Genomic DNA, 20,452 nt, shown 5'->3' with positions numbered 1-20,452 from the left:
CCACACACGACAGAGTTTCTTTCCAGCATTCAATTTATTCAGTCTGTACGGAGTAACAGAAGCACAGCATTTACACTCAAAACATTTCATGTTAGTGCGTGTGATTAAGGACAGTAGCCAGTAAACCCCCTACAGCTCCACTGCGAATGAAATTTATCTAATAATGGCTAACATACAGCAGTATATAGCAGAGGCAATGAAATTTATACAGCCATTACTCGGATTCACTTTTTCATTTGAGTAGTGACACCACACTATCTGCACAGCCACAGCCTACGTTTTTCCTTTTTAATTTCATTTGGACACTGAGTTGTCACAAACATTTTCAAATATATCTTGAAATGAGTCACAGGGTGGGAGTTGCCAGGTTTACTTTACAGCATAATGAGAAGATGATATTCTGGGAGGCTAAAGTTTGACTTATTCACTCATAGATGAATAGGTCTCTCAAATTATCTTGATGTATTTTAATAACTTGGTCACAAAGCACCAGTTAATCTACATTGAGAGATATACAACGGTGTTCATGTTATTCTGTATTCATGTTAGCTCTGAGCCATATGTTTCTTGGGCACGTTGCTCCTGTCATTTGTATTCAAGGGATATGTCGGACTCTATACTTTCAAGCTCTCATTCACAGAGAAGAGTGAGTCACAAGCCTGAGGCCATCTCTGAAAACACTGCAGCAAAGATACAGGGAACAGATGGACATTTTAATTTCCTGTCTCTTATCCAATAAGTCCCTCAGGTACTTGGCCAAAAACAGTCCCCCAAAAATCCATTGCATTGACATTCGAGGTTTGCAATTGCCACATTTGTGAAGAGTGGTTCTGCTTCTTCCCCTTACCTCCTAAGCCCCACCATGCTTTCACTCAGGTCCCAGAGCCGTTTAGCAGTATGGTCATCGGTGGCTTTAGAAAGCAACTGTTCTTCTTCACAATTAGCAAAGCATTTTCCAGACACACCCTCAACTTCAGGCGAGCATGCCAGATACAGTGGGGTCTGAGCACCCTCCAGTGGGCTTTTGAAGAACAACCAAGAGACCAGCAAGAAAAGAGGCTTAATCAGCAGGGGGATGTTGACGTGGCGGCCCAATCTGGTCCTTACGATACCCGGGGTGAGGGCATTTACACTTACCCTAGTTCCATCCAGCCTGCGGGCCAGCTCCCGAGTGAATAGTAGGTTGGCAAGCTTGCTCTGGCTGTAGCAAAAAGCTTTGTTGTAATTCTGTTCACTGTTCAAGTCCTCAAAGTTGATGCTGCCGTACTTGTAGAGTTTGGAGGAGACCACGACAATACGGCTGGGAGCCGACTGCTTCAGGAGGTCCAGCAGGAGATTTGTCATAAGGAAGTGACCCAGGTGGTTCACTCCCAACTGCATTTCATAGCCCTCTTCTGTCCTACTGTAAGGACACTGGTAGAGACCAGCATTGTTGATAAGAACATCAATCCTTGGCTCCTCCTAATTTTGTAACACAATCAGGAGTTTAGAAAACTTTATTTGTGCACATCTAATGACAATTAAACTAGTGTATAATTGCAATACAGAAAACAAACAACTTAATACACATAAAAAAGTATGTGGTAAAGCATATAGCCATTTAGCTTGGTCAAGTACTTCTTATCAGAAATCATTTTTTATATTAATTCCTATAATAATTCATTAATTACAATTTCTGTTGGGCAAAATAACGATTTGATGGATTTGCACATATTTCCACATGCTATTTCATGTTTAAAGTTAAATGAAAAACTATTAAATAGCTATTTAATGGCAGAAATTTACTTTAAAGGGACAGTTTACCCATATGAAAATTCTGTAATTAATTACTCATGTGGTTCCAAACCCGTAAGACCTTCATTCATCTTCAGAACACAAATTAAGATATTTTTGATGAAATCCGAGCACTTTCTGACCCTAAATAGACAGCAAGGGTCCTACCACATTCAAGGTCCAGAAAGGTAACATGAACATCGACTAAATAGTCCATGTCACATCAGTGGCTCAACCGTACTTATATGAAGAAGAATACTTTTTGTTGTGCAAACTAACTGAAATAACAGCTTTATTTATTTATTTATTTAACAACTTGCTGTCTGTGGAGGGTCGGAGAGCTCTGATTTCATCAAAACTTTGTGTTCTGAAGACGAACAAAGATTTTACAGGTTTGGACTGACATGAGGGTGAGGAATTAATGACAGAATTCTCATTTTCATCTCTTTAAAAAAAAAATCAACCCTTGTGAAATATTGTCTGGACCAAAACGTGTGAGAATCAGCCTAGCTGCCTCATATTTTCATTATTAATATATGTACAATTTATCAAGTTACCAAAATACCCACAGTTGCTAATGTTGTTATGGTGTAATTATCATAATAACATGTAACAATCCCATTAATATGTGCTTTGAACATTGAAGGGAATGTGTCCTGTTTTATGACAGTGGTGGCTAGAATTATCAGTTTAATTACGCTAACATTAATTGTAATACCTATGGTTAGCATTAATGAAGGAGTATGAACTATATGTTATTTCATATAATATTTCAGCACATTGGATAGCTCATTTTACTGAGAAACACGTGCTCAGAGATTGACCTTTAGTTACACAACATGTAAGTGTTAGCACTTCTAGTTTATGTGAGCTAATTTGGCCATTTTCTCAATGATTTTTGCCTAGTTTGCGACATTTGTAGTTTATGAATTAATACTACATGTTTTTGTATAATATTTAACACCATGCATCGCAGTTTTAATTACTAAAAGAGAAAGAGAGAGTTGTAAACAAACCCTGATAACTTCCTCGCAGAAGCTGCGCACAGACTGGAGCGATGCGAGGTCCAAGTGTTTGATCACGACCTCTCCCTGATTCGAACCGGCTTGATTCTTGATGTCCTGGGCCGCCTCCTCAGCCCTTTGCCTATCCCGACAGGCCATGATAACACGGGCCTGCAGCTTCAGCAGCTCCGCGGCCGTCGCCTTCCCGATGCCGCTGTTCGCCCCGGTCACTATCACAGTCTTTCCGCGCATCAGACCCGCTGGGTAGCTCAGTAATTTTAGCGCTTTCCGCCTGAAGAATATTCTCCGGGCAATGAAGAGAACCCCACCGCCGAGGACAGCGGCTAAAATTACCGCTGCAGACATCAGTGCAGGAATGCTGAGTGTTGAATGACAGCGTGCGAGTGAGCACCGCGAACCACATTACCCAGAATGCACTGCTTTGTTATGGTTTCAAATATATTTCCTATTTTTGAGGTTGACTCAAGCGTACTAGTTTATTACACTATATACAGTAGAGCTAAATCTAAACTAAATGCATATTAGACTATTAGTGCAGCGTTTACCTACATTTTATATGTGACCCTGGACCACAAAAAAGTCTTAGCACGGGTATGTAGCAATAGCCAAAAATACACCGTATGGGTCAAAATGATCGATTTTTCTTTTATGCCAAAAATCATTAGGATATTAAGTAGGCTAAAGATCACGTTCCATTAAGATATTTCGTAAATGTATTACCGTAAATATATAAAAACTAATTTAATTACATAACGTAATCTAATTAAATATAATGCTATTTTATATACTCACATTAATTCTAATGGTATATTAAGCTATCATTATGATTTGTGACAGATTTTTTAATTTTTTGCCCCAACATGAATATGTTCTAATAATGCAAATGTTATAGTATAACAAATATGTAATTATATGGCTATAACAACATATACATTATATCATAACATCATCTGCTTTATAGTTTTAACTGGCCACTATAATTTGTCAATTCTTCTTTATTGATGTTGTCAGTTTTTTTTTTTTTTTTTGTAATTCAAGTTGGTTGAAAAAGTGCAGTGAATATACTATATATATGTATGTGTGTGTGTGTGTGTGTGTGTGTGTGTGTGTGTGTGTCCCAAAAGTGAAATGAAACAAAACAGTTCAATACACTTAACAATATTTTGTTTTTATTTCAAATACAAAGTTTTCAATACATAAACAGACCTTAAGTGCAAAGTTCAGAAAACATATGCCGTCAGAAACCTATAATAAATAAGTGTGCTAAAATGCTACACGACTAATCATATGTTAGAACTAATGGCAAAACATTTCATTTTGAACTAAATTCAGTTGTGTTACTTGTAATTTAATGTCACAGTCAAAAAATCAATATCCTAACTACATTCTTAAAAATATATAAACATATAAATACAGCAAAAAGGCTAAACACACATTCCTGTTAGTAAGTAGTAATACTAGTTCATTGTAGTACAGTTAGTATGTAAGTGGCACTCTGTAGATCAACAAAATCAGTGCAGACTCAAGAAAGTGAGGAAGTGGAGTTAAAGGAAGCAGACGAGAGACTTGAATCTAAGGTTGCTAATAATACTGCTGGTGTGGTTGCGGTTCTTAGGACTGGCTCTCAGTGTTTGGGTCCTCATATATGTAACTGCCAACACCTCCAGTGTTCACTCCTGAAAAAAAACAACGAAATAACATTATGCACTTGTCAAAGACGAATGGGGGTCTCAAACATTAAAACAATAAAATTTTAATGCAGCTTTTTTTTTTTTTTTTTTTGTGCGTGTGCGGATTAGAATGTGTCCCATTTAACTGTATTTAAAAATAAATAAATAAATGAATAAATGAAACTTTCTGTGTATATAAAATCAGTTTTGTAAATATTACCTAATACAGTCCAAAATGGAACATCTTGTCAACAGATTTTAAATGTAAAGGACATATATGTTTATATAAAGAATGAAACTGAAAAATGGACAATGGAAAATGTACCTTTTGGCCCAAAGAGAACAGCGTAACAGGGTTTATGGCAGTACGGCTGGCCATCGTGCTGTGGTTTTAAACAGAACCCAAGTACACTATTAAATCATACTTGTCATCAAATGTCATTTCAAATCTGAATGCATTGCACAACACTTTAATCTGAACATTTTTGAGCTGCACCTTTATGATATTACTGAGAGAGGACACACGTGTCTACTCAATCCATACAGTAACACTTTTTTTTCTGACCAAATTATATTTCAAATATATGCACATATATGTTGTGAATAGCACAATGTAAAAAATGTTCAGATCTAGGAAACTGTCCTTTTTTTCTTAATATTTAATCAGTGACTATAGCTGTTTAGCATTTGTCACGTATCTGGTCGATCCTGTCATCATGAACTCTTGCACCACACTTCTTGGACTTCATTCCCCATAAGCCACTGCACCAATCACTGCACACACCTGCTCCTCGTTTCCCACTGCACTGATTGCTGCACACATCTGTTTCACATTGACTCTCATGCATTTAAGCCACTGACACACACACTTCCAGGCGAAGTCTTATTGTTCCATCTGGTCTTTATTTCCGAGCGTTTCTTTCCTTGTTTGTTTTCCCTGTGTTTGATTCCTGGACTCCTCCCCGTGTTTTGATTCTCGCTGCCAGCCCCGACCTTCTGCCTGTGTTTGACTACTCTTTGGATTATCCTCGTTGTTGTTTGCCGGTGATTGACCCTGTCTGTTTACCACGCCTTCTAAATAAAGCCTGCATTTGGATCCGAACGTCTGTCTCCCGACTCCCGAGTGTTACAGCATTACAGTCTAATTAATAGCTATTAATTTTAACATTTATTAGATATTAAAAATAACAACTTCCAATTTAAGTAAACTTAAAACAATCTTCACATAAACTTATTTACCTGTGCCCTTTAGCAAATAGGAAATATATGTAAACTAAATAAAATTATCAAACACTAAATACTAAATTAAAAATTGATGAATCCTAAAGCTACAAAAGTTTTTAATTTCCTCTTTTTTCTTTTGTTCTTTGATGAACAGACATCACAGCAGCTGGGTTAGCTTATTTGGCTGCTATTACTTTAAGAGCTGCCGTTGCTGAACATGATATAACTAATAACAAATATAACTTAAAATGAGCTATATATTTTTGGGCCTTTTGTGTACAGTTGAGGTTTACAGTTAAGGTTCAAAGTTTACATCCCCCTTTCAGAACCTCATAATGTTAATCATTTTACCAAAATAAGAGGCATCATACAAAATGCATGTTATTGTTTATTTAGTACTGACCTGAAAAAATATATTTCACATAAAAGATGTTTACAAACAGTCCACAAGAGAAAATAATAGCTGAATTTATAAAAATGACCCCGTTCAAAAGTTTACATCTCCTTGTTTCTTAATACTTGTTCTTACCTGAATGATCCACAGCTGTGTGTTTTTGTTTAGTGATAATTGTTCATGAGTCCATTGTTTGTCCTGAACAAATAAACTGCCTGCTGTTCTTCAGAAAAATCCTTTAGGTCCCTTCTTTGGTTTTCCAGCATTTTTGTGTATTTAAACTCTTTCCAACAATGACTGTATGATTTTGAGATCCATCTTTTCACACTGAGGACAGCGAACTTGTATGCAACTATTACAGAAGGTTCAAACACTGGAAAAACCATGCAGAAAACCATGCAAAAACTAAGAGCCGGGGAGTGAAAACATTTTGAATTTGAAGATCAGGGTAAATTGAACTTATTTTGTCTTCTGGGAAACATGTAACTTTTTTCTGTAGCTTCTAAAGGTCAGTACTAAATGAAAAAAAATATGATATTTAGGCAAAATAAGAATAATTCTCCAATCTCCAATCTCCATTCTGTTCAAAAGTTTTCACCCCCAGCTCTTAATGCATTTTTTCCTTCTGGAGCATTAGTGAGTGTTTAAACCTTCTGTAATAGTTGCATATAAGTCCCTCAGTTGTCCTCAGTGTGAAAAGATGGATCTCAAAATCATACAGTCATTGTTGGTGGGCCGTTATCGGCGTTAACGTGCTGCGTTAACGTGAGACTCATATCGCGCGATAAAAAAAATATCGCCGTTAATCTATTCTCAAAGTTGGGTTGGGAGCTGGGTCTAAACTACGCAAGATATGATGACTTTCACTTTGATATTTTAGCGCGGATGACGGATATCTAGTTGAATTGCAATGTAGGGGGCGAGAACGAGTCTTCAACTTCTGTGAAATTACCACATCAAATGAGACGCGCAGACATGGATGCAGTTATGAAGCCGCTTCAGGGCAGGTGTGTGCGTTGCTAGACCCTTTTTACTGGGGCACGTGCCTCAGTGAAAATCTGCTGTGCCCCAGTAAAATCTCAAGTTTGAGTTATAATTTACTTTGATAATCCCGAAATAAAGACATTATACTATATGCAACAACTGAATTGACGCTTCTAAAAGCAACGCAGTTTTTTGTAAGATGCACGCAGATAGGCTATCCATACCCGCGCGCCTGTATATTTTACTGGAACGCGCACGTCGTACAGCCTTTTGCGCAGAAGTACTTGGTTACACAAGTTTGTATAGTTAATTGTGTTTTAAATGCAATTGTCAAGCAGTTTGTAATGCATTTTGGAAACAGGAGATGAGTGCCTGGTCTAATGCGCCACCTGGCTTGAGAAACCCGTTCTCAAAGACTTACTTTTAGTCATTATTTGGGTAGCACACATATTCTGAATGCTTTCAGAAGAATTCAAATTAGCCATTTTAATCTAGATTAATCTAGATTAATTTCAAGATTTAATCTAGATTAATCTAGATTAAAAAAATTAATCTATGCCCACCACTAGTTCAAATACACAAAAATGCTGGAAAACCAAAGAATTTGTGGGACATGAAAACATTTTCTGAAGAACAGCAGGCAGTTTAACTATTCAGGACAAACAAGGGACTCATAAACAACTATCACTAAATAAAAACAAAAAACAAAAAAACAGCTGTGGATCATTCAGGTAACAACACAGTATTAAGATTCAAGCGTATGTAAACTTTTGCACGGGGTAATTTTTATAAATTCAACTATTATTTTCTCTTTTGGATCATATGTAAACATATTTTAGGTAAAATATCTCATTCAGGCTGAAACTGTATATTTTTTTGCATAATATATTCTTAAGTTTTTTGTCATATGAGAACTGTTGTGTGTTTTATGTTCTCTCTGTCCCTCACCTCTGCATGGCTGCCTGGAGCCAGAGTCTTGCTGCACCTCTCACAGCGCAGACAGGGTCTGTGCCAGTCTTTACCCAGGGAGCTGACCTTTTCAGCTGGAACACAAAGAAGGAAACACAGGCCCGTCTGTAAGCATCAGGCAACCTCAGCAAATGCTAATGTATGTCCTGGCAGTGCTGAACACACAAGTTCCAGCACAAGTCCATATTTGGTGAACTTTGCTGTCTGAATGTCAGAGCTTACCGAAGTACACTGTTTTGTTGCATCTTGGGCAGATGTTCGGCTGACCAGAAAACGAACTGAAGCTTGCAGCTGGGAAAAAAAAATAGACAATAAATTATTCTCAAAAATATCATACATTTCAATAACAGTAATATTTAATTACCATAAATGTAATAATCCTAATATATAATATGGAATTCGTTATCATCACCGGTTGAACCACTAATGTCACATGGACCATTTTAACAATGTCTTTACTACCTTTCTGGGCCTTGAACATGTCAGTTGTGTTGCTGTTTATGCAGGGCCAGAAAGCTCTCAGATTTAATCAAAAATATCTTCATTTGTGGTCTTACGGGTTTGGAACGACATAATTCAGGACAGAATTTTCAATTTTGGATGAACTATCCCTTTAAGTCTCTGCACTGTAATCTACAGAAGTACAAACTCACCCTTCACTGGGCCCCTGGTAGTCTTTTTCTCTTCAGCCTTAGGCTTGGTTTCCATGGCAACAGGAGCAGTTTCGTCATTAACAGGTGTGTCGTAGACATACGATCCGGCCCCGCCTATATTCACACCTGCAGGAATATGACAGGCAGTCTTTTTTGACTCTATTACATAAAAGATCTAACCATTACAGTATTTAAGAATTCAACATGGGCTTTACATTCATATAGGGAGAGTCCATCTAAAAATTAAAATTCTGTCATCATTTACTCACCCTCATGTTTCTTTCTTCTGTGGAACAAAATATATTTCGAAGAATGCTGGCAACTAATACTATTAGTCAATGGGACCCAAAACTGTTTGGTTATCAGTCTTCTCTAAAATATCTTCTTCCACAAAAGAAACAAACTCATGCAGGTTAGAAATAACATGAGGGTAAGTAAATGATGACAGAATCTTCATTTTGGGTGGACTATTACTTTAATCCGAAGATCACTCTGAAGATCAGAGATTTAAGCAATGAAGCCGCTCTTGTGCAGGCTGTCGGTCTCATTAAGAATCTGTAGCATCAAAGGAAAGTGTGTCCTACTTGCTGCAAGCCCCACAAATTACGAATCTATGCATCTGAGGAACTAATTAGATGTACTGCACCTTTTGGTCCATAGAGGGCAGCATAGCATGGCTTGTGGCAGTATGGCTTCCCATCATGCTGTTAACAGTGGATAGAGCACATCACTGAGATTAATTAGGCATCCGGTTCCTGTCGTCCGTGTGTGTTGTCATCAAAAATTAACACTCATGCTGTCCAAAGATTAAAGCATGAAATATTCTCAACATCTAAAGAGCAAACAACTGTACCGCCCCTTGAGAAAAAGAATTAGGCTGCACTTTTGGTGTATTTTTAAAAAGTGTCTTATGGAAATAAAACGCTTCAGATTATTTTAGTTATTGGTTTAAATCGGAAATACATATTTAGCCCATTATTTACTCACCTTCAGTGCATCCTAGGTGTATACGACTTCCTTCTTTCAGACGAATGCTATCGGAGTTAATTAAAAAATTGTTCTGACTCCTTCTAACTTTATAAAGCAATGGGCAGGTGTTTCTCTTCATTAGTCCCAAACAAGTCCAATGAAGTGCATCCATCCATGATAAAAAGTGCCTCGCATGCGCAACGCCGACGTTATCCTACGTTATCCGCCTAGAAGAGCTTCCGTATACAATTAAGCGCAAGCTAGATTAAAGTGAATATTATGTTTTAAATATGGATATTTTTCTTACAAAAATGCATCAATTTGCTACAGGATGCCTTTATTTACCCCCCAACCATGTGAGGCACTTTTTATTATAGATGACTGCATTTTATTGGACTTGTTTTGGACTAATGAAGAGAAACACCTGCCCATTGCATTATAAAGCTTGAAGGTGCCAGAACAATTTTAAATACAACTCCGATTGCATTCACTTAAAAAAGAAGGAAGTCATATACACCTAGAATGCAATGAGGGTGAGTAAATAATAGGCTAATTTTAATTTTTGAGTGAGCTAACCTTTTAAAGTGTACAGTCTTCAGAGAAATGTAGGCTACGAATGCAATCTGTGTCCAAACATATCCACCTTATTCTTTGATGTGGAAGTAAGCCTATTGGTGAGACTTCCGGTTCATTATCCACATTATCCGCTAAATTATAAATATCCTGTCACTTCCTGTTTGCCGAGCTGCCGAGTGGTTTGTGTTTGTAGCTCTCTGGAGCATGTTTTTTTTTCTGTAGAAATCTCTATCTTACTATTACTCTCTGTTGTTTAAAGTAATAAAAACATTATTCCCAACAGATTTCTGATATTATCCATCAAACTAATCTGACTGCTCTGATCGCTCTATTCTTTAACTGCGAGTGCAGCGTGTTAGCATTCTGTTAGCCGTTTTGCTTGACACTCGCGTTTTACATTCACGTTCTCTATGTGCGTCTATTATTGTTTTCCTTTTTCTCTTGCTGACTGTTTGCTTTTATTCCATAACCGCGACTGCAGCGTGTTAGCCGATTAGCTTGTGATTCGCGATTCCATTTACGTTCCTATTTGTTTCTATTACGTTCCTAATTAAGATAATTCATTAAAATAATATGGTAAGACACACCACATTGCAGTATCAAGCAGCAAAATGAGCTGTTCTGTACAGCTAAAAATAGCTGGATCCAGATGAGACCGGAAACCAGACCTATAAAATTTACAAATGGCCGTGCCCACTTTTACAGTAACCCTGCTAAAAAAAAACAGCATATGCTGGTTAGGTATGTTTTGGTGCTGGGATGCTGGTTTTAGCTGGTTTATGCTGGTCCTTGACCAGCAACATGACCAGCATAAACCAGCAAAGGACCAGCATTAACCAGCTAAGGACCAGCATAAACCAGCTTAAACCAGCATCCCAGCACCAAAACATACCTGTCACGTGAGAGTAAAGGGGTCTGGGTCCAAATGCAGGGAGGGAAAGAATAAATTTAATAAACACAAAAAACAGAACAAAAGGCCAACACGGCACAAACTGAAATACTCAAAAACCAAAATCAAGAACTCAAAAGCCAGGGATTATCAAAGACATCAAACAAACAGGACACGAGACAATGCAGAAATTAAGCAGGAGTGAGAAATGAGAGTTCTTATACAAAAGTCCAAATGGTGAACAGCTGTGAGTGAATCAGTGTTAACGACAAGGACAGGTGAATGCTATCAGAAGTGCAGTGTGAATAGCGACCTCAGGAGGCTGAGGGAAACCCCACAGCCCCGATCATGACAGTACCCCCTCCCTACGGAACGGCTTCCAGACGTTCCCAAAGTCTGGAGGGAGGAGGTACGGAGGAAGGCAAGTCAGGGGGAGGGATGGCGGGCCAGGGCCGTGCAGCGGAGTCACGCGAGCAGGTCTTGCCGCCCGCGGAGCCTCAGTGGACGCCGCCGCGTTAGGCACGGAAATAGCGGACACCGCCGCATCAGGCACGGAGATAGCGGACGTGGTCGAGTCAGGCACGGAGAAAGCGGACGTCGCCGCGTCAGGGACAGGACGCGCAGCCGCCTCAGCGTCTGGAACAGGACGCGCAGCCGCCTCAAGGCCAGGGACAGGACGCGCAGCCGCCTCAGCGTCAGGGACAGGACGCGCAGCCGCCTCAGCGTCAGGGACAGGGAGAGCGGTCACCGCCGCATCAGGAACAGCGAGAGCGGTCACCGCCGTGTCAGGAACAGAGTGAGCGGTCACCGCCGCGTCAGGAACAGAGTGAGCGGTCACCACCGCGTCAGGAACAGAGTGAGCGGTCACCGCCGCGTCAGGAACAGCGAGAGCGGTCACCGCCGCGTCAGGAACAGCGAGAGCGGTCACCGCCGCGTCAGGAACAGAGTGCGCGGTCACCGCCGCGTCAGGAACAGAGTGAGCGGTCACCGCCGCGTCAGGAACAGAGTGCGCGGTCACCGCCGCGTCAGGAACAGCGAGAGCGGTCACCGCCGCGTCAGGAACAGAGTGCGCGGTCACCGCCGCGTCAGGAACAGCGAGAGCGGTCACCGCCGCGTCAGGAACAGAGTGCGCGGTCACCGCCGCGTCAGGAACAGAGTGAGCGGTCACCGCCGCGTCAGGAACAGCGAGAGCGGTCACCGCCGCGTCAGGAACAGAGTGAGCGGTCACCGCCTCGTCAGGAACAGAGTGAGCGGTCACCGCCGCGTCAGGAACAGAGTGAGCGGTCACCGCCGCGTCAGGAACAGAGTGAGCGGTCACCGCCTCGTCAGGAACAGAGTGAGCGGTCACCGCCTCGTCAGGAACAGCGAGAGCGGTCACCGCCGCGTCAGGAACAGCGAGAGCGGTCACCGCCGCGTCAGGAACAGAGTGCGCGGTCACCGCCGCGTCAGGAACAGAGTGAGCGGTCACCGCCGCGTCAGGAACAGCGAGAGCGGTCACCGCCGCGTCAGGAACAGAGTGAGCGGTCACCGCCTCGTCAGGAACAGAGTGAGCGGTCACCGCCGCGTCAGGAACAGAGTGAGCGGTCACCGCCGCGTCAGGAACAGAGTGAGCGGTCACCGCCGCGTCAGGAACAGAGTGAGCGGTCACCGCCTCGTCAGGAACAGAGTGAGCGGTCACCGCCTCGTCAGGAACAGCGAGAGCGGTCACCGCCGCGTCAGGAACAGCGAGAGCGGTCACCGCCGCGTCAGGAACAGCGAGAGCGGTCACCGCCGCGTCAGGAACAGAGTGAGCGGTCACCGCCTCGTCAGGAACAGAGTGAGCGGTCACCGCCTCGTCAGGAACAGAGTGAGCGGTCACCGCCGCATCAGGAACAGCGAGAGCGGTCACCGCCGCGTCAGGAACAGCGAGAGCGGTCACCGCCGCGTCAGGAACAGAGTGAGCGGTCACCGCCGCGTCAAGAACAGAGTAAGCGGTCACCGCCGCGTCAGGAACAGCGAGAGCGGTCACCGCCGCGTCAGGAACAGAGTGAGCGGTCACCGCCTCGTCAGGAACAGAGTGAGCGGTCACCGCCGCGTCAGGAACAGAGTGAGCGGTCACCGCCTCGTCAGGAACAGAGTGAGCGGTCACCGCCGCGTCAGGAACAGAGTGAGCGGTCACCGCCTCGTCAGGAACAGCGAGAGCGGTCACCGCCTCGTCAGGAACAGAGTGAGCGGTCACCGCCTCATCAGGAACAGCGAGAGCGGTCACCGCCGCGTCAGGAACAGAGTGAGCGGTCACCGCCTCGTCAGCAACAGAGTGAGCGGTCACCGCCGCGTCAGGAACAGAGTGAGCGGTCACCGCCGCGTCAGGAACAGAGTGAGCGGTCACCGCCGCGTCAGGAACAGAGTGAGCGGTCACCGCCGCGTCAGGAACAGCGAGAGCGGTCACCGCCGCGTCAGGAACAGAGTGAGCGGTCACCGCCGTGTCAGGAACAGCGAGAGCGGTCACCGCCGCATCAGGAACAGCGAGAGCGGTCACCGCCGCGTCAGGAACAGTGAGAGCGGTCACCGCCGCGTCAGGAACAGAGAGCGCGGTCGCCTCCGCGTCCGGAACAGAGCTGGTGGTCGCCGCCCCCAGGCGGGGGAACGCCGCCTCCTCAAAAAAAATATTCCTCCCCACTGGACCCATTAGTGATGTCTGCATTCTGTCACGTAAATCAAGAACTCAAAAGCCAGGGATTATCAAAGACATCAAACAAACAGGACACGAGACAATGCAGAAATTAAGCAGGAGTGAGAAATGAGAGTTCTTATACAAAAGTCCCAATGGTGAACAGCTCTGAGTGAATCAGTGTTAACGACAAGGAATGCTATCAGAAGTGCAGTGTGAATAGCGACCTCAGGAGGCTGAGGGAAACCCCACAGCCCCGATCATGACAATACCTAACCAGAATATGCTGTTTTTTTCAGCAGGGAAGAAAAAGGTGGATACTGTCTAAAAGGAGAATGTCCTAGCAATAGCAAGTATTGAAACATGAAGTGTTTGATATCAACAATTTAGTTCACTCACTAATATTATGCTGCATGTGCATATAATTTCCAAGTTTGCAAAAAACCTTTCAGAAGGTTACATTTATCCACATTAATCATTCAACCATTTCCCTAACCAATTCATTCAGCACCAGAAATTTGAGCAGCAATGCTCTACACACTCTTAAAAATAAAAGTTATTTATTGCCATTGATGGTTTTTTGAAGAACCTTGAACATCCATGGAACCTTTCAAATGCAGAAAAGGTTCTTTATAGTCAAAAAGGTTCTTTAGATTTTTAAAATGTTCTTCAAAATGGTTCTTTTAAGAACTGTTCACAGAAAGGTTCTTTGGGGAACCAAAAATGTTTTTTCTATGGCATCACTGCAAAAACACCCTTTTATATTTTTCATGCTGCTGGTGTGAATATGCCTTTAGTATAATCATACTTTTCTTGCTATATTAGTCATATAAAGGAGACAGAAATTCAGAAATTTAAAATTTAGCCAGAACTCTTAATGAGTCGTTGAATTTTTCACTAAACCGTTTTGTTTACAGACACTAGTCCGGTTTCCATCTAAAGTTGCAAATTGAACTTATGCGGAAAATTGGAATATCGCATAAAATATTTGCGAGTAAGCACAGTTTTTATCCAACAAGTCAAAGAGAACTAAATTATCACTTCCTGTTAAACTGCCACTAAATATTACCAAGAAAAGTAGGAGAAGCCACTGAATATAATAATATGTGGAGGAATTTATTCTCCAAAATGTGTTTCCATCTCCACTTTTTCGCACAAGTCAAAAAACACATCAAGCGAGTGTAAAAACATTTTTGCGAATTGAGAGATCTTGTTTCTGAAATGTGGCATTTTCATCACTTTCTGATGCAGTAATTCAAAATGCCCATTAAAACGGTGATGGAAACATAGCTATAGAATCTTTCACTTAATCTTCACTTCTTTCACATTTTGATAAAAAAAACTGATCCATTCACAATCACAATTGAATAGCATCATGAACTGAACAGCATTACCTAATTATATGAATTTGCTAACTATAAATCAACATTGTGAACACATTAGATCAAATATACATTTTAATGCCATGCAGCAACTTAGTAGAAAATATACTCAAAGGAAAAGTGGATTTAATGGGATCTTTCTCTTCCTCTCACCTCTGCATGTCCTCCTGGATTCAGAGTCTTGTTACAGCGTTCACACTTCAGACAGAATTTGTGCCAGTCTTTTCCCAGAGATGTCACTTTTTCCGCTACGAAACACAAAGAGATTTCCTTTACAGATCATCATTCATCTGAAGATGTACATTACGATGATGGTTTAAGGGGCTCTTTGTATAAAAGTGTTAAAACTCTCCCCTGAAGCCACCATCTTCATTATAACAATTGAGTTGAAATTACTCTGTAGAGACTCTTACTGTAATGGTGCCTGGCAAAGATCAGAGCTTTTATGAAATGGTGGTTTGAGTTTCGTCTTTGACTGTGTCTCGTCAGAAAATCCCGGACCGTCTAAATGTGTTTATCCATTTAGTCTTTTGTAAATGCATGTCTTAATGTGTCTACCCAAGTCCACTGAGAGATAATGTGTAGCCTAGTGTCCGTCTGTTTACTGTCTCAGAGAGGAGCCGTGGACAACGGCGAAACACTCTTATGGAGTGAAAGGTTCTTATCAAATCTGAGCCGTCATATCGAGGCCGGAATATTCCAGGCACGTGCCTCAGGGAGCACAGAACACCCTCATGAGCCCATCTCCACAGAGCAGCCTCACATCACCGTGAGTCAAGACTAAAGAACATTTCAGGTCAAACTTTGTGAAATCCATTCAAGGATGTTTAGGGAAGTGTGTTTATTTTTGTGTGTTCTATTGCAGGATGTTGCCTCAGGGTGACAAATCCATTTTCTTCATTTTACAAGCACATGATGCATATAAAGCAATAAAACAGCTAATAAAGAAGGCATGATTTTGAATAAAGCAATAAAAGGGTTTCTTTTATTAGATTCTAGTGACTATTTGTCTTACAAAATCTTTCTCTGGCATGAAACACCATGCGTGTTTGTGTATATCTACAGTTCTTTGCAAAAGTATTCACACCTCTTCATTTTGCTGCCTTATGTTAAACTGTTTTAAATTCCTATTTTTCCACATCAATCTACACTCCATGCAACATAATGACAAAGTAAAAACAGAATTGTCACAACTTCGTAAATGTATTAAAAAAAAAAAAAAAAAAACAGAAATAACTACATTGCATAAGTATTCACACCCTTAACTCAGAAGCTGAAACACCTTTACAGCCTCAAGTCTTTTTGGGTAGCTTTGATGGGGCCTGGCAGACATTTTCAGGTTTCTCCAGAAATGTTTGATTGGGTTCAAGTCCAGGCTCTGGCTGGGCCACTCAAGGACATTCACAGAGTTGTCTATAAGCCACTGTTGCTGTGTGCTTAGGGTGCTTCTGCCCAGTCTGAGGTTCTGAATGCTCTGGACTGGGTTTCTCAATATATTTCAATATTTTGGTGCATTGAGCTTGTTCTACTCTGACGTGTTCCTCAGTCCCTGCCACTGGAAAACAGCCCCACAGCATGAAGCTGCTACCAGCACACTTTACTTTTGGGATGGTACTCTGCAGGTGATAAGCAGTGCCTGGTTTCCTTCAAACATGATGCTTGGAATTGAGTTTCATCAGACCACAGAATCTGGTTTCTCACAGTCTGAGGGTCCTTTAGATGCTTTTTTTTTTTGTGCAAATTCCAAGTGTGTTTTCATGAGTCTTCACTGAGGAGAGGAGTCTTGCCACACTACCATAAAGCCCAGATTGGTGGAGTGTTGCAGTGATGTTTGTCCTTCTGTAAGTTTCTCCCATCTGCATATACGACCATGGAGCTCAACTGGTCAAGTGACCATCAGGTTCTTGATCACCACTCTAGCCAAGGCTCTTCTCCATCAATTGCTCAGTTTGGCCAGAAGGCCACCTCTAGGAAGAGTTGTGGTTGTTTCAAACTTCTTTCTTTAAGGTGTGATGGAGATTACATGCTTCTGTGAACCTTCAATGCAGCAGCATTTTTTCTGAATGCTTCCCCAGATGTGTGGCTTAATGCAGTCCTGTCTCTGAGTTCTAAAGGCACGTTTTTTTTTGTAACCTCAAGGCTTGATTTTTGCTCTGATATGCATTTTCAGCTTTTATTAAGAAATGTGTGCCTTTAAAATCATACCCATTCAACTATATTTGCCACAGGTTAACTTCACTCAAAGTGTAGTAACATCTACAAGCAATATGAATGCTCCTGAGCTAAATTTCAACTGTCCCATATAAGGGTATGAATACTTATGCAATGGAATCATTTAGGTTTTTAATTTTTAATAATCTATCTATCTATCTATCTATCTATCTATCTATCTATCTATCTATCTATCTATCTATCTATCTATCTATCTATCTATCTATCTATCTATCTATCTATCTTTACATCACAGTAACACACGTGTTATAAAAGATTGCTCTATAAAAGATACATATATATGTTTTAATTTTCCATTATTATATAACCAACATTTTAGTGAATTTAAGAGAAAATTTAATAAAAATTAAGCCTTTTCTAGTTTCTGTCATGTAGCTTTCTGACAACTTTCCACTGCCATGTAGTTTTGTTTCCAGGCAACTAGCTAAATGAACTATTTTATTTGTAAATTAAAATATTATATTATTATTTTTAGATTATTTTTTATTTCTAATAATATTATTTTTCAAATGCATTTTTTATTTTATTTATGATGTCTTTTTATGCATGGCTTTTTTTCCTCATTAATCTTATTTGTTTCCCTCTCCATCTTTCTGCTCGCAAACAGACATACCCACACAGCAGGACATTGACAAGCTTAAAAACTGAATGTTTTTTTGTGGCGCAGACAAATGTGTGGGGAGTTGAACAGACATTAATTAGTCCTTGTCTCTGGACTTGCAGTTCTGCTGAATGCTTTCACAATGCCCTCTTAACCTGAGTATCAAAGGAGCTGTTTCCATAGTGAGGATATGCATAGCAAATTGCAGTCTGACAGAATGTTACAGAGGTTGCAAACACTTTGGAAACAAAAGAGAAAAAAAGTTTTAGAGTTACTAATAATCAAATGGCTTTTATAGGACAACAAAAAAGTTATTAAAGGAATAGTTTACCCAAAAGTGAAAATTGGCTGGAAATGTAGTCACCCTCAGTCCATAAGATGCAGATGAGTCTGTTTATATATGTGTTTATTACCAGTCCTCTGGTGTAAATGAATGCTGTCAAAATGAGAGCCCAAACAGCTGATAAAAACTTTAAATCACTGCTTCAAGCCAAAATACAAATCAATAATTCATAATATCACTTTCTCCATTGAAAAAGTCTATCCCCTGTTGTCCTATTTATTGTTTAGAACTGTTTTGGACTGTATTAACTTGTAAACAGTCCTTGATCAGTGCATATTTGTCTTCTGATTCAGATTAAATGACTTTTTAACTGGAGAAACCTATTTTATAGATAGAGTACTGTACTCATATAGTTGCCAGAAGCAATGTTGTCAAAAACGACTCAATGATGGAATTGTTTATTACAAACAATGAGATTTTCACTTTACAAAACATAACTTGTGATGTTTTTATCAGCTGTTTGGACTCTCATTCCGACGGCACCCATTCACTACAGCGGACCCATTGGTGAGCAAATGATGTAATGCTACATTTCTCCAAATCTGTTCTGATAAGAAACAAACTCATCTACATCTTGGATGGCCTGAGGGTGAGTAAATTGACGTTTTTTGGATGAACTACTCTTTTAACCACTGACTGGACAGAAAAAGGCCTGCACAAATTGCCGTTAGATGGCATAACTACACAATTATGTGGGCAAAATACATGTTTCTAAAAGCCAAGGTTGCATGCTTAAAGGTTGTATGCAGTATTCAAGTGAGTAGGAATGCTTTCTCAGGTCTAAAGTCTCAAGAGAGTGAGTAGCAGCCAGAGACAAAGTGGATCTCACATTTAATTATTATATGCTCAGTGAGAGGGAGTCAGCTCAGCATATGATATTAGCACAGACAAATTTTTAAATCTGCTAATCATCCATGGTAATTTTCTGCCTTAAAGGAGCTCAATAAACAAACTAAAAATTAAATGTATAAATTATTTTTAGCTAACAGCTGTTCATAATAAATAATACATTAATATAATGACTAATTACACTGTGGGGACAAATGCCATATGACACCTGCAGTTTAAAATGATTTCCGCCTAGTTACATTTAACCAGAGAAGATAAAGAGGAAGAACGCAGAGTCCTGTTTAGCATTCTTCAATGAATCAAAATGGGTTACACACCCCATTCACAGGAGGCTTTTGGAATGACAGGAAAGTACAGGGCCATAAATAAGATATAGACTGGACAGGAGAGTGTTTACCATACCCATAAAATGGGTCAAATCAAATTGACTGCTGCTGTTCAATTCAGTTAGCAGTTGCATTTCATTAAAAAAAATAAAATACTTATTTCAGTCATAGGTCTAAAAAAGGTCTAATTTTGTTTGCCGTAGGCCAATATAAAACAATGAATGTGCAAAGATACTTAAGTTTGGTATTAAAAATCCACCTGATTATAATTATTTACATGATATACAGTTACCCGTTGTAGCCAAAGTGCAATAAGATTATGAGCTGTATTAGTGTCATGTACTACAGTCATTCATTTTGATTTTGCATTTCATGCATCATCCATTATTAATTTAGAAAACTCTCTCTCTCTCTCTCTCTCTCTCTCATATTCATATTGGTGATTTTTAGTTTATTTCATGGCAGGCTATCTCAAATCTCAACAGACAATATAGTTTGATTAGCTGCAGCGTCTAATGCAGCAATCAGGTGGATCTTAATCATAAAATGTAATTAATTTAGCCTACTAAGAATATCGTGCACGCATTATTAGCCAAGTAATTACAATCGAGCGCTCCCTGTTTTGCAGGCGTTATATGTTACGCATACGAGAACGAAAGTAAATTCACACACTACATGCATGATATCTATGGTGCAGAGAATCGTTTTAGCCGGTGCGTGCATTGTTTTATTTGTGGCATTGGAAAATAGAAGGAAAAAATGGACGACTTACCAAAATATACTGTTTTGTCACATTTTGGACATTTTGATGCCATGTTCCGTGCAAAGCTGGGATTCCCTTTAATTGAAGCACGCTGTCTTTTATTTAAAGCTGACTGAGTAAATGCGACTGGCTCGTTCTTAGAGATGCTCAGAACGCGAGCGCAGCCTCCCTTTCAAGATT

At 40.5% G+C, this 20,452-nt stretch overlaps 2 protein-coding genes across 2 annotated transcripts; both read right to left on the bottom strand.

The window, feature by feature from the left end:
- Window positions 1–15: 15 nt before the first annotated feature.
- On the bottom strand, window positions 16–3,180 carry rdh14b (retinol dehydrogenase 14b). The gene is made up of 2 exons (XM_073816778.1): window positions 2,790–3,180; window positions 16–1,461 (listed from the first exon to the last, which is right to left on the bottom strand). Exons 1-2 carry the CDS (start codon window positions 3,141–3,143, stop codon window positions 844–846), a joined length of 972 nt encoding a protein of 323 aa, XP_073672879.1. The 5' UTR covers window positions 3,144–3,180; the 3' UTR covers window positions 16–843.
- Window positions 3,181–3,950: 770 nt separating this feature from the next.
- crip2l (cysteine-rich protein 2-like) lies at window positions 3,951–20,452 on the bottom strand. Its single transcript, XM_073816779.1, has 8 exons — window positions 20,282–20,452; window positions 15,312–15,406; window positions 9,339–9,396; window positions 8,693–8,818; window positions 8,262–8,330; window positions 8,019–8,113; window positions 4,794–4,851; window positions 3,951–4,474 (listed from the first exon to the last, which is right to left on the bottom strand). Exons 1-8 carry the CDS (start codon window positions 20,322–20,324, stop codon window positions 4,410–4,412), a joined length of 609 nt encoding a protein of 202 aa, XP_073672880.1. The 5' UTR covers window positions 20,325–20,452; the 3' UTR covers window positions 3,951–4,409.

This window comes from Garra rufa, chromosome 13, assembly GCF_049309525.1.
Source record: "Garra rufa chromosome 13, GarRuf1.0, whole genome shotgun sequence".
NCBI lineage: Eukaryota > Metazoa > Chordata > Actinopteri > Cypriniformes > Cyprinidae > Garra > Garra rufa.
Note: the sequence above shows the minus strand (reverse complement) of the source record. Positions and strands in the feature narration are given on the sequence as shown.